The 14,861-nt window shown below is 43.3% G+C and overlaps 1 protein-coding gene across 1 annotated transcript; it reads right to left on the reverse strand.

The window, feature by feature from the left end:
- Positions 1-6,251: 6,251 nt before the first annotated feature.
- gpr37l1b (G protein-coupled receptor 37 like 1b) lies at positions 6,252-13,411 on the reverse strand. Its single transcript, XM_073471069.1, has 4 exons — positions 12,704-13,411; positions 8,630-8,938; positions 7,186-7,557; positions 6,252-6,419 (listed from the first exon to the last, which is right to left on the reverse strand). The coding sequence occupies exons 1-4, from the start codon at positions 13,409-13,411 to the stop codon at positions 6,252-6,254; spliced, it is 1,557 nt and encodes a 518-aa protein (XP_073327170.1).
- Between the last annotated feature and the right edge of the window lie 1,450 nt (positions 13,412-14,861).

The following is a 14,861-nucleotide window of genomic DNA, read 5'->3' on the forward strand; positions in this document are numbered from 1 at the left end:
TACACCCACCTTATGGATAGATGTGGGACTCGAACCTGTGACCTTCCTGTTACGTAACTGCGGCCTGCAGTTGGTTCCCATCCAGTCTGTCCCAGAGACTTTCTCGCATGACCAATGGAGGTCTAGTCTAGTGTATGTGTGAGTGTGAGTGTGTGTGTGGCTTCATTAGTGAACAGAGGCGGTCTGTTCAGTAGTTTGTATCGGAGGGGCGAGCTCTCATCACTACTAATGAGAACAACATCACCAGCCTCCTGAAACACTCTGTTCCTCCAACTGTCCATCAATCTCTCTCTCTGGTTCTCCTCGTTTAGCTTCCTCTTTCTCTGCTCACGGCTCACCAACACATTTAAATCACATATTAAAGGGTCGGTTCATCAAAATTAGATTAAAAAAGTTTTTTTCCACGTGCACTCGGTGTGTCTGTTTCTACCAAAATAAGAAAAAAGTTGTACGAGTTACAAAACAGTAAATCAAGAATATGAGATAGTAACACCTTTTGACTTTCTAACATCAGGTTCAGACCGACCTGACAGTCGTATGGTGTCCCGAACGGAAATGGAGCGCAACTTATGGTTTTATCTCATGTAGTGAATCACAGTAGACAAAAACCAACACAACGTCCCAACAGAAAGACGAGCAGGACAGAATGTTTTGGTCTTTTCTTAAGTTTGGCTTAGACTACAGGAGTATCGGGCTGATTTAACCACAATTTGCCCCTTCCGACAATCGGAGGAGAAAATCAGGTCGGCGAGCATGGATGGTCCCGAGGGTCAGCCCAGATTATCTGTTAATGTGATGGGTTTACAGATCCAACCTCCAGAACTGCTCCAGACTCATCGGGGCGACGAACAATAATATCAAACTGTTTCACTTCGTTTTCAATCTCAGTTTTCTCTTCTCAAAGTTGGTGACCCCAGGTGAGGAGTGGACGGTAGATCGATGGTTGCCTCCTGCCTCAGCTCCCTCTTCAACACTACAGTCCAGTACCTGCATTGATGCTGACGCCGCATCAGTCCGCCTTTTGACCTCACGCTTCATTTACCATCATTCATGAGCAAGACCCTGGGATACTTAAACTCCTCTAATCAAGAAGGTACTTCTTCTTTTTACATGGAGACTGAACAAAAATTATGAGGTGGAGGCACCAGATGCAGAAGACTACAATCCTGTCTCTTGGGGACAATGGTACGCCAAGACCAAGAAGAAGCTGTACACTTGTTTTTGTTCAATTTTGTTATCTTTTCCTGGTCCAGGCTCTAACAGCGACCCCAGATGACGGCCACAAGCTAAGACGCGTTGGTCTGACAATAGAGTTGTTCTTTATACTACAAGTGTAGCTGCAGTTTTGACCTCTTCAGACTTTTTCCCTCCTCCATGACCCCATGAGGTAGATGGAGTTGTGCTGGAAATCCCTGCTTTGCTACTACAAGAAGATCTTTACCCCAAGGCCAATATGCTTTTTTCTGGAGTTTTCAGTCATCTTCCTCATCTTCCTGGATATAGTTAGCTCAGTTGTCATGGAGATAGTGCAGTTATCGAAATGTGACCAAAGTAAGTGGTCCTAGTGGTCCAAGTGGTCCTAGATGGTTCGGATGTGAATGGTCAGTTATCAAAGGACCAAAGTTACATATTTTGATCATATACCAGCTCTATGTCATCTGAACAAGTTCCAGTCACAGATGAAGACTGTGAGACACAGTTGAAAGCTCCAGAGAGGCTGGAGTTCAGATAATGTTGTTAAACTTTGATCATATTTGTCCCAGCGGTCTCTGATTTCTTTGAATAGTTTTTACATTTTGCATTTACATTTCTTCTACCCTCCTGTCTGTCTGTCTGTCTGTCTGTCTGTCTGTCTGTCTGTCTGTCTGACTGACTGTCTGTCTGTTTGTTTGTCTGTAAGACTCAAAGCATCATTTCCTAACTGCCCTTTAAATTTGTAAATCTCCTTCACGGGTGGCCGGGGGTAACCAGGCAAAGACGGGGGAGGAAAGAGACTCGCATTTATTAGAAAAGAGTTTGAGTTTCTAAATTAACAGAACCGTGTGTGTGTGTGTGTGTGTGTGTGTGTGTGTGTGTGTGGTTGTGTGTGAATTTGAGCTGGTATCCCGTGGCAACGGGACAGTAGTGAGGTTATTGATATGCAGTGCAGCAGCTCTGCTCCTCACTCTGAAGCAGGGAGGAAGGATTCCTTTACACCGTTTAAAACTGCATGAAAAACCTTTAATGAGTTTCTCAAAATCTGTTTTTGGAAAAAAAAAATATTCTTCCTGCTGTTTTAACCTCAGAAAAGGTTAATTTAGTGTTTTTGCCTCAATATGGCTGCTGTTGCCAAGAATGGAGTCAATTAAATTAGTGATTCATACAGAGAGTTTCCTTCTTCTCTAATCAGATCGTTCCTGATTTAAAACTAAGTTTTTGTTTCAGTCAGTCAAAGTTCTTGTAGAGCAGCTTCTGTTGAGGTAACTTTTGAGAAAAGTATCTTGTAGAAAAACATCTCGTGATCTATCAGAAAAGTATTGTTTTAGGACCAGGATGCAGATTTCGTATCACCATTAGTTGAAAAAGTTTCAACTGTTAGGCAGCCCTCATCTTAAATCTCTGGAGTCAAGGTAAGCAAAAACTTTGAGTTTGTCATCAAGTGAAGGAAATTTTGTCGCATCTCATTTACTGTCTTTATGCACCAGCGTGAGGACTCTTCTGGACCATAGTCATTTGTTAAAAGTAAATCGCAGTATCGTCAGCATAGCAAAGTTGCGAAGTGGCTGCTGGTTCCACAAATGTTTTTCCCCATTTAAAACTTTTCTTTAAATGATTTCTACAATGTTTCTCAACCTGAAAACTCAGCACTCACCTGGACAATGTAATGATCCACCAGTTTAATTGATTTCAACTTCGTTTGGAAGAAATCTTGTTTTTGTTTTAAAAGGGAACCGGTTGATGCTGCAGAATGTTAAATCAGTTTTCTCAACAGCGCAATCTTGTGCGTCCACCAGCCATTAACGCCATGTATAATGTTTCTTGTCCAAATGCACCAGAGGAGTTGTAGTTGCCTCTTCTCTTTGAGTTTTAATGTTCACATGCTTAAGAACCAAATATTTTCGAACACAGTTGTTCGTCTTTTGGACTGATGTTTCAAGCAGAGATTCGTGTCTATCCAAGCTGTAGATGAGCTGCAGTTTTTGGTTGCATAACTTTGTCAATGGGAAAAAATAATTGGTTTCCAGAATAGCGGGTGCCAAAAATATCTCCTCCCACTCAATATTGCAGAATAAGTGCTTCGGGAAGCAGACTGTGGATGAATAAAAGAGGCCTGAGCATTTTGTGGTGATCACATCAACTTGGTCAATAACATCATGGTGTCACCAATAAGTTTTCCAGACAACTGCAGTTTAATTATTTATTTATAAATTACCACCTCTACATCCGATTGATCGGCTGATGCCTTGTTCACAAGATAAAAGCAAACACACGTGACACAACACTCAACAGAGTTTTACTTGTAAAGAAAAATATAAGACAGGAAGTGAAGTTCATTTGATTTGTGTGGACTGTCCCTTTATTAAAAAGTTATGACAGAGTAGCCAGGCACTTAATGTCAACTTTGTTCACATTTACAATAAACTCAAACACGACGACAGATGGACTGTTAGTGTGTCTCGTTTCTTTTGTCCAATTATTGTGAAGACGGAAAAGTAATCATAAGACCGAACAGAATCAGTTAAAATATAAACCTAGTTGAAAATCTCTGAACTTCTCAGAAAGGTGCTTTTTCCTGGTCTAGACGATAATATTCACCGTATCTTTGTCTCCTATGGATGAAGTCATCACCCACATCCTCCTCGCTCTGATGTCACATAAAAAACAAACAGATCGTAAACCTCAAAAGATCAGAGTCCATCATACAGCGACGGCTGTCAACATATTGTTGTCATAGCGTCAAGACGCACGTGCAGCGTTTTTTTCTCTCAGCACACAAACGCTTCATCTCAGAGCTCCTGAGCCCAGCCAGCGCTTTACTGCCCGGAGAAATAAACAACCCTACGTGGACACGAGGCCTTAGATCTCATATTGTCAATAAGTTGAAGCCAAAAGGGAAATAATAAAATGTTTATTTTTGTAACACGAATGAAATCATGAAAGATGAAGATATTAGCTTCCAGGCTAAATGTTGCAAATATTTGTGTAACGTTGGGTAAATGACCAAACTATATCTTCCAGCTCCGCCTGGTTCACTGTCACTTATATCACAACATTTGTTTGAATTCATTTGAATGCATTGAACCCACGTAACTCTAAACTCATTGCAGAATTGATGTTGCCTCCACAGCCTCGAGCTAACTGTTAACAGGCGGTTGCATGTTATGGATTCAGCAATAAAATCTCTAATGAATAAAACCAGCAGACACCAAACATCTGTGGGGGTTTTCCTCCATTTTACATCAGCAAAGAGGAAAAACATCTTTCTGACCGAGCAGTGGAACAAACGACCCCCGTTGAATTTCCCCCCGACACACAGATCCGATGTAATATTGAATTATTGTCCCAAGTTCGATCGGCAGTTGTAATTCAAATAAAAAGTGCTGATTCAGTGTTAGAGACATGTTTGTAAATGTGCTAAACACCTTTTATTTTTTGGGTGAAAACCTGTAGCTGCACGAAACTACATAGATGCAGTTTCCTGTCTCGTTAGTCTTGTTAGTTTTTCTACCGGCTGTTGACTCGGACGCTGACAGACTGACAGTCCGGGGCTGAGGAGACACTAAGGCACAATCGGCTCTGACATATTTTAATACCATGAATTTATCACTGTGATACTGAACATTACAAAGGCATGGACATTCTTGTGACATAGAAAAAATGACTATCTCTTCCCTTCATAAAAAGATGTAATTAGTCGTTCGTCTAGAACTAAAATAATCTACATTCATTTGCTCTTGTTCTTCATTTGTTCTAGTTGTTTGAGTCTGACAGAGTGAAAACACTGCTAACACATATTAATAGACTTAAAAAACCTACACAGTTTAACTTCCTGTACAAAGAGACCCCCTCAGTACTGAGAAGGTCTGAGTCCTGTTCAATAGATCTCCTCCCTTCCCCACTTCAACACTGTCTTCCCTTTAGAAACATGAATGAAGCTGCTCTATCTCAAACATGGTCAGCTCGCTCTGATTGGTTGATTGTTTTCCCGAAATTAACTCTCCAGAATTGGTGGAAAATGTCGTTGTCCTGGAGCATGTTCAGGAAACTGTTTCGACCAAACTTTGTTGTTAAAAGAAGTTTTTGTTTGGGACCGATATTCATTCGCAGTTAAAATGAAACCCTTTTACTAAAGTTCAGTTCTTAAGTGCAATTTTCAGGTACTTAAGTTGAGTATTTCGATTTTCTGCTACTTTATACTTCACTACTTAGTATACTAAATTAGAGTATTCGCATTATTTCTTTATTTGCGCGAGTTTAAAGTGTTGAACTTTAAGTTGAAAATCTCAGCTGCGAAAGAAGCACATTTTTAAATTGGTTTATTTTATTGGAAATCTGACAGAAAAGTCACAGATACTGCTAATCAGTAAAATGCTGAATATCGGCCCGATAATCGGCCAGTTGAAGCTTAACAACTGGATTATTTCTTCTTTTGTATATTTACCCAAAAATGTCATGTTATTGCTTTAAAGCAGCTTCTTCATGTTCCCCATCAAGCTCCTGTCAGAGGTCTAAACTGCTGCCCTGATTTAGGTTTTAATTATCTGCTACTTTCCCACGAAACACATGAAAACTTGAGCTTCAGACCAACCAAAGAAGACATCCATGTTGTGTTTCCACCGTCGTCATACATCATGCATTATTACAGCAGGAAGTTGGAGGGAAGAGTCCGTTCGGAGAGTCCTGAAACAGGCTCCTGCTTTTATAACAGCTGGTTGTGCAAGTACAGCAACATTTCTAATCTCACTACAGATTAAACTTCACTTCCTGCACAGAGAGAAAGCCGGAGGGGGAAACACGTGTCCGTAGAGGAATATCATACAAATGGTACTCTGGAGGAAGACGAGAGGACGGAAAGAAAGATGATCGTTGATCCACAAGTGTTCTGGAAAAGAGAGAGAAATGGAAAGACAGAATATGTAGAAGGAGGAGAAAATGATGAGTTAACAAAAACTAAGGATGGAGGAGAAACAGTGTTGGAGGGTAAAAGAAGAGATGGGTCGATTTTTGAAGGAGGAAGCGATGGACTGATGGTTAAAGAGGGACCTATGGCTCTAGCTGGAGATGGACAAGATGGCCGACGTCTCTTTAGCCTTGTCAAAGAAGATGGACGTCTCATTGGCCGCCTTCAGTTTGACGGAGCTTGGCGAGCCCTGAGCCGCGGTCGGCTGACACTCCTGACAGCAGCAGCAGCAGCAGTCCATGAAGGCCTGACCGAGAGCCTGAAACAGACGACATGCAGGTCAGTGATGATCTCTGATGGTTAACCACTTTGACTTTACTCTTGCTGACTAACAGCTGCGTCTGAACCGGCCTGAGATTTAAAATGTAAATGCTCAAAATTTGGGTGTATTAATGTTGTATGCTTTGGATAAAGACTGAGGGAAACAGTTAAAAATACACCTACAAACACCTGAACACCTCAGAGATATTGTTATATCTTGTTTTTAGAAATGTAAAGTATGTTTACTCAAGTGCTGTACTTTTCACACGTTCAGACCACATCCACAGTTGATGCAAAGACATGAAAGAAGCAAATTCGGGTCTTGCTAATTTAGCATATTAGCATCATTTGAGTCTCATCAGATTCTGCTCTGATCCAGAGTCTGTTACCGACAGGAGGAGAGCTCAGAGATTACGTTTTAACTTGTGGGATTAAAAAGTGGATTTATCTTCACTCCTGTTTATCAACCTGACTGCAGCAGTGATCCAAAAGATAAAGAACAGGTCAAAATTCTCTGATTCCAGCTTCTTAAATGTAAACATTTCCTGTTTTCTCTCCTCTATGTAAGTTTCGTGGACAAAACAAGACATTTGAGGACGTAATTTGGGGTTTTGGGAAACACACCAAACCAAACAACCATTTGATTAATCAAGAAAATAATCGAAATGTTCGGCAGTATAAATAATCATTTGATAAAGGAGGCGGGTAAAACTGATGCCTGATGTTTCTGGACTCTGGTCCAGTTACTCTCTGTCTCGACCTACCTTGCACAGACACAGCAGCAGCACCGGCGTCACCGATGACTTGAAGAACAACAGGAAGTGATGTAACAGTGCCAGCATGGAGGCTGTGTCCTCGGAGACGGTGATGTGCGTGTAGGCCAGCGTGATGTTGCAGACGTGTTCGGGCAGAGCGCAGATGCCGTAAACAATAGCTAGCGCTAACAGCGTGCAGTTCAGCTGCCGCTCCACCGCCTGGTGCTGCTGACGCTTCTGATTGGAGGACCGGTTGTCCTGGTTACGCTGCTTTTGGGCGGAGGTGGAGTCGCTGTTGACGTTGCGGGTGGCCATCTGGCAGAGGACGGTGAAGAGGACGGGGAGGCAGAAGTAGCAGCCGAAACACCACCACATACGACCCTGAAAGTACAGGAGTAATCTGATTACTCACATGCAGATACAGTAATACTTTGTTGTACTTTTGTAAGTTTTTGGAAGGTATGGTACTGACTGGTGCGTTCAGGTTCTGAGCAATACTTTGCATCTCTTTGTAATACTTATTACCTCCACTGAGGTTCTGAGTCCGTTTGTTTGTCTGTTTGTTGGTTTCATTAACTTTTCCGGACAAAGGGACGGATCCAGAAATATTATATCTCCTTCTTTAAAATCGTCAGAATCAGCGTTGTTCAACATTTTTGTTGATTTCTCAGAGAATAATTCACGGACTTTGATAATTCACTGGCATCTTTAGGTGGCTGGTATCTACGAGTGAGTGCAAAAGCAGACTGTTGGGCCTTGGCAGAGGTATGCACTCTGCAGTAGTTTGAGGTTGAATCACTTTGCTAATTCAAAACCTTTTGTCAGGTTCAGTGCAGAGTTACATAGTCAACATTTACGTATTTTGACAAAGAGAATCTTTTATCTTATTTTCCTTTAGCGGAGCTCTAAAGATTCATTCACGCTTCACATTTGATACAGATGATCCGTCTGTCTGTTCTCTGCTTTCATTTCCTCCACGTTCTCTGAACGCTGACAGTGAGTGAAGCAGCACCACTGGAAGTATGTCATCTGTTTTTTATAGGAGTCTATCATTGCACTGCCACAACACTGCTGGACTCACAGAGGCGCCTACATTACCGACAATGCAAATTAGCCCTGAGTACAAATGATCACTTTACATGCAGCTTCCTCTGGAGCCACAAAAGACTTTATATCTTTTGGTGGAGTTTCCCTTTAAATGTCTGATACCTGTAGACACCCGGTGCACCTGCGAACAAGACCAGCTACTGTTTGGTCAGTTTGTATTCTGAACATTTTGAGTTGTATGAGCCACTGAAACGTGGGAGATCAGTCAAGTCAAATGTAACTCTACACCTGAAAAGGATCAGAGGGAAGTAACAGCGTGATGTCAGAGCGACGTCCAGGTTTGACATGTTAATAAACAGTCAGATGATTTTCAGAACTTGGTCCTGTGTGTCTGCTCCGTCCTCACCTGGTGATACCTGAGCAGCAGAGAGTGGAGGGAGTCGGGCAGGTAGAGGGACAGAGGGGAGGACGGGGTGATGGTGCAGGAGTCCACCAGGCGTCCGGTGGACGGGGACACTGCCTGGCTCAGCTGCCACAGGAAGATCTCGGGGCTGGACAGCAGCAGAGCGGCGAGCCACACCAGCAGCAGCTTCAGCAGCACCGAGCGGCAGCGCTCCACCCGCCGGGCCTTCGGCTGGGACGAGGAGGTGGCGGCGTGGAAACGATCGATGCCCAGAGCGCAGAGAGTGAAGGAGGTGATGCCCAGAGACACGGCCTGCAGAGAGGAGGAGGAGGAGGAGGAGGAGGAGGAGCGTCAGAGTTTCAGTCAGTCAGTCATTAAATACATTTACTTGATAACTTAAGTTACTAATTACTTTTCAGATTACATGCTGCATCAGAGCCAAAGTAGAGTATTTGTTAATGAATTTATTTTATCAGCAATCAAATTTAAAAACTGAGTCCAGGAATCAGTCGATCCAGAATGTTCAGGACTTACATACACGTAAATATATCATCTACTTTTACTCCTTTTGTTGGTAATTAAGTACATTTTTACCAGAAAGTTATTTTTGCTACTTAGGTGTGTTTAATACTTTAGGGTACGATTCGTATGGAAGTTTTGTTTTGTTTTGTTTTTACAAAACTGAGCACACGCAGTATAAAAAGGTAACCTCACATATTTTCTGTTTGAATTAATCTAAGATCAGCTGATACATGAAGGCAACTGAGATTCAAACACAACATGCTGGAGACAAGACTGCCGCCATCTTGGCTTCTTCTCCAGGACATCCAACCATCTTTACGTTGCATCATACAGTTACAGTAGCTCAGTCTGTAGAGACGCTGGAGAGGCCTGACTGTGAAAAGTATTTCTTCTTCTTCTTCTTCTGAAAACAGTAAATTGAGCTCAGTGTGTCTCAGCAGACTGAAAACATGGATCAGTACGTGGACCTGATGTGGCCCAGCAGCCTCCAGGAGGCAGAACGTTAAGCTGTGAACGATTCTGAAGGTAAAGATGATTCTCAGTCCGACAACATGGATCCCGACTAAAGTTCAGCACATTAACATCTGTCAGTTTGGTCGTGATTGATACATTTGATTTTCTTTTTCATCCCACAACAACTTCCATGTTTGAATCGTATTTATCTTCACTCATCTCCTCTGTGTCAGGTGTGAACAGGTGTGAACAGGTGTGAACAGATCTACCTGCCTGGTCTAAAGTCATTACATCAACAGATCAACGTTCACCTGAGACTTGATGAAACTCTGTGACTGGCTGGTTATTTTAGATTTGTCTTCCAGTCAGCAGATCTCATGTTCAGTCTCTCAGTACTGTCTGACTTCCTGTCTGTGGCTTTCAGCTCCGAGCTCATTGGTTCCCACTGAAGAACATTTAGAGGTTCAGTTTCATGTTTGACAAAGACTCAGAAATGACTAACATGGACAATAAGTCACTGTTTGACTCTTTATAAAAGAAACTCAATGAAAAATCATGATTTTGACATCCTGAACTACAAATCTACATACTTGACTTGAATAAAATATTACATATAAGTAATAATGAATGCAGATAAAATATATTATCCAACAACCAGTGACTCAAAACTTCACTGAAAGACGTTCTGGAGTCACAGCAGTGCCATAAAAAAGAATAAATCTGTCAAAGAACAAGAAAATAAATGATATAAAGAGGAATAATCAGATTTTTATGGCACTTTTACGACTCCATAGTGGAGAGATGTGACTTTTTATTATCAGTTTAAATATGAATAATTTGTGTTATTGTGTTAAAACCTTCTAGCCCTCAAACTTAATTCAGACTTCAGATCAGTCTGATGTCAGTTTGTCCTCTACAGCGAGATGTAGAGACTTTGTTTAGCCGAGCTGAGCTCAGCACAAAGACTGAAGGGTGAGGACACTGTTTGCTGAGCTCACATCCAAAGATGTTACTCTGGAGAAGACGGCAAACAGACGTCTGTTCAGTTCTGCTGCGACGGACTGAAAACACTTTGAGTTACTGTCTGAACTGAGGATCTGTGAGAGCAGCAGCAGGACGGTCCAGCAGACAGCAGCTCACCTCTGCTGCTCACAGTCGGTTTTTATGACTCAAACTTCCTGTTTCTGATGACTGCCTGAGGCTTTAATCGTGGCCCCGCGGATCTGAATCTCGTGCTTTATGCAAATAACACGGATGTAAAATTACAGATAAGTTGAAGTGAAATATAACAGATATAAACAAAAACTGTGCAGTGTTTGGCTCTTAAAAGGAAACAACTCTGATATTTGAGAAAAGCTGCAGCTTTTATAAAGAAGGAAACTGAATAAAACTGAAGTAATGTCCAAAAGTTCACTTACTGCTCTGATCAACATTTGGTGACGTAACGGGCCAAAAAACAGAGCAAAGTGCCGCCAAAGCAATGCTAAAGTTAGCTGTCAGCTAGCACACATCATGTAAAAACTGCCCTGCAGACGAGAGTGTGAGCGTCGGTCGAAGGCTGTGGTGCTCGATCTGCACAACAACTGTGACACTGATGTTCAGCAGAGGACGCAGATTCACCTCCACCTGGTCTTAACACTCAGTCTGTATCTGGAGGAAACATCTGGTCTCAGGTCAGAGCGTTCACACCTGGGTTTAACAGGGGTTCTGGTGTTGAGGTCAGATGTCAGGATGAAGCTGCAGCTGACGGACAGCTGATCACACCTGTTGTGTGAGCTCTACCTTTCTTTCCTTGACAGTGGAAACACTCGTCTGTAGCTTTTATTTTGACGGGCAGCTTAAGTGAGCAGGAAGTGATGGAGTCAGGAAGCCTTTCACTTTTACTCTGGTTGTTCTGATACAGAGACCAGAATCAGAAGTGCCTAAAATACTGGAATCAATATTTGCAAATCCACAGACGGGAGCTGCTGCTTCCTGGCAGCTTCTAGTTTTCTTTTCTTAGTTTCTTAGTTTGATACATTTAGTTACTAGTTACTTTGCAGATTCAGATTATTCAGTCTTTATAGGGACGGTGTGAGAGGACGCTGCATCAGAGCCAAACTTTTTTTTAATCAGCAATCTGACAGAAAAATCAACGATATCAACAATCAGAAAAATGCTGAATATCAGCCTGATAATCGGTCCACTCCTCGCTAGTACATCTCTTATCTTCACAGGATGTGTTTCAGATCGTCACGCCGGTCTGAAGACTTCCTCAAATCCAAAGTGCCCTAACTTATCTCAAAAACAACCTGTAACCTGAGCAGAGAGACCTCCAGGTTTATTAGACTCTGTCCAAAACTCAGCTGATCTAAACATAATGAGAGTTAAAGAGCAGTGATGTCAGAGAAACTGTGTTTATATGCTTCAAAGTTAGATTAATGAAATAATGTGACGTCCTGTTTTCACCTCCTGATCCGACAGTGAATCATTCTCAGAGCAGCCGGACCAAACAGACAGAAGATCATCATCTTCTAACTTATTTCATTTCTGTCATTTAATCACTTTTTTATATACGCTACTGAAAATATATCTAAAAGAGGTGTAAGACACTGACTCCAGTCTCAGATCAGGTCTCAGTTCATTAGAACCAGTCAGACCTGAACCAGGTGTGAATGAGTCCTGATAGTAACCCGGTGGGACGTCCTGACCTTTTCTCCATCGCCACCATCAGAGCGACAAAACGTCTTAACAACCAGCTCATGAACATTTCACCTTCCTGCTCCTCAGAGGATGAACTCAGCACCTTGAACATAGCACACAGTCAGTCTCAGGTAATCTCACTCAATCTCAATCAACTGTCGTACCAGACGCTTGAAATGATCTTAATACTTTGCCGGGACAAAGGATCAATAATCTGCTACTCTGAACGCGTCAGGACGAAAATTAAAACAAGACTAAAACCAACGAGTCATGAAAGCTTCACAAAATGTTTATCCACATTATGGTGCTTTTGGTGTTATTGATCGTACCGACATTATCGTACAAATCTGATAATTATCGAACATCTGAATCTCACTGACTCGCTCTTCCTCCTCCTCCTTCCACATTAGCCCCACCCACCTCCATATAAGGCACCATGCGGCAAGTGATGTCACCCAGGATCCTCCTATGGGAGAGCTGGTTGAGGACCACCACAGGAAGGCACAGCACCAGAACCAGGAAGTCCCAGAATGCCATGCTGGCCAGCAGGTAGTTCCAGGCGGACCTCATGTAGTAGTTGTTCCACACGATACACATGACGGCCATGTTTCCCACCACGCCCACCGCCAGCACCAGGCCGGCCAGGAACAGCACGGCGTAGGCCGCGTACGAGCCCTCCACCAGCGGGTAGAAGGGGTTGAAGAGTCCCGGGGCGTCGTGGTCGGAGCTGGAGGCGTTTCCGTGGAGATTTGTGTCGTCGTGGTCGATGCTGTCGTCTCCTGCTGCTGCTTTTGTTACAATGTCGAACTCTGTGGTCTGCGGCGCCGTCACCGAGTCGTTCTCGAACGATTGGCTGAAGGTGGACTGTTGCTCGTCCTCGTCGGCGCCGCGGGCCAGGCGGCGGTGCTGGTCCAGGTCTAGATCCAGCAGCTCAGGGAGGGGGAGGCTCTGGTTGGGGGCGTCGTCCTGGGTCCTGAGCTGCTTGGTGATCCAGAGGGGCTCCAGTTTGACCCGGGAGGACGGCTTGTCGACGGTGTCACGCTGACTGTCGGGTTGCCCGACGCTCTTTGCGTCTGTAAACAGCAGCGGCAGGTACAGACAGAACCACAGACCGACCCACGGAGTCATGATGACGGTGGAAGATGTGAAGGATTCCTTTTAAATTTGGTAGATGTTGTTTTTGAGCTTCAAAGGACGAGACAACAGAATAATAGTGCAGAGATAAATTCCAGTTATGTTTCTAAAACGTCCCGATAAGATCAACTTGATGTCGCCAAAGTTTCCAGAACCTTTCAGGAAGATGTGGATCTGGTCCAAAGGTCCTGGAAAATGACAATAATTTCTTCAGTAAGTCGGGAACATCAGGAAAAATGCTGAAACTTGTTGACTCGACATCCAAGTTTAAGAAAGTAAATGATGAAGAAACACAGTCGCTCGTTCAGACGTCCACTGGATTTTGAATACGTTTGTAGTCCAGACAAGATGAAGATCTGTTTCACCTTCTTCTTCTTCTCTTCTCTTCTCTTCTCTTCTCTTCTCTTCTCTTCTCTTCTCTTCTCTTCTCTTCTCTTCTCTTCTCTTTCAGCCTCGTCTCTTTAAACCCTCGATACTCTTTAAGTTTCCCACTTTAGAACTGGACTCTGCTTTTCCCGTCCATTAGTAATCCAAACAGGTGCTGGAGCTCCAGGAGGAGGGGGGGAGCAGGGTGAGGGTCTGTGTCCGTGTCAGGGCTGCTGTGTCTGGGCTGCAGGCAGCACAGAGACTGGGTGTCCTGGAGCTCTGAGGGTCTCTGGGAACAAGCAGCCCTCTGCAGTATGGCTGGATGGAGCCTTTGTCAGGACACACACACACACACACACACACACACACACACACACACACACACACACACACACACACACACACTGACAGGCCTGCAAACACAAGCATACAAACAAGATTGGCACGCACACAAATACACACATTTGTCTGCACAATCATGCATGCATACTTTCTTTTGCTCTTTTTGGCTCTCTCACACACACACACACACACACACACACACACACACACATACACACACACACACTCACACACTCACACACACATAATTACACACATTTAAAATGCACTCTCAGCTCTGCTGCCCTCTGGTGGTGGATATACTGGGAACCAGTGGAGAAAAAAACACGTCTGACTCGAATACTGATGAAACCACTTTTCTGTGTGTGTGTGTGTGTGTGTGTGTGTGTGTGTGTGTGTGTGTGTGTGTGTTGTTGTGAGAACCGACAGTGAGAACATTTTTGCAGGGTGAGGACAGATTTGGCTTCTCTTCACTTTGTTCTGTTTGTCCTGATTCTCTCCTTCGTACTTCGACCTGTGAGTTTATCTGAAGAACAAAACAAGATGGTTGATGTTTAAACTTTTTGTCTCGTCAGTAAATCTGATGTGAGACTCAGACCAGCAGTGAAAGTATCTCCTGACAAGTATTGTGTGTCACAGTCTGAGGAAACAACCAACCAAACCCAGAAACACTGCGAGCAGCAGGGACGACAGTGGAGATGAACACACTTGTTGTCTCAACATAGAAACATGTTAA

This window comes from Pagrus major, chromosome 7 (genome assembly GCF_040436345.1).
Source record: "Pagrus major chromosome 7, Pma_NU_1.0".
In the NCBI taxonomy this organism is placed as follows: domain Eukaryota; kingdom Metazoa; phylum Chordata; class Actinopteri; order Spariformes; family Sparidae; genus Pagrus; species Pagrus major.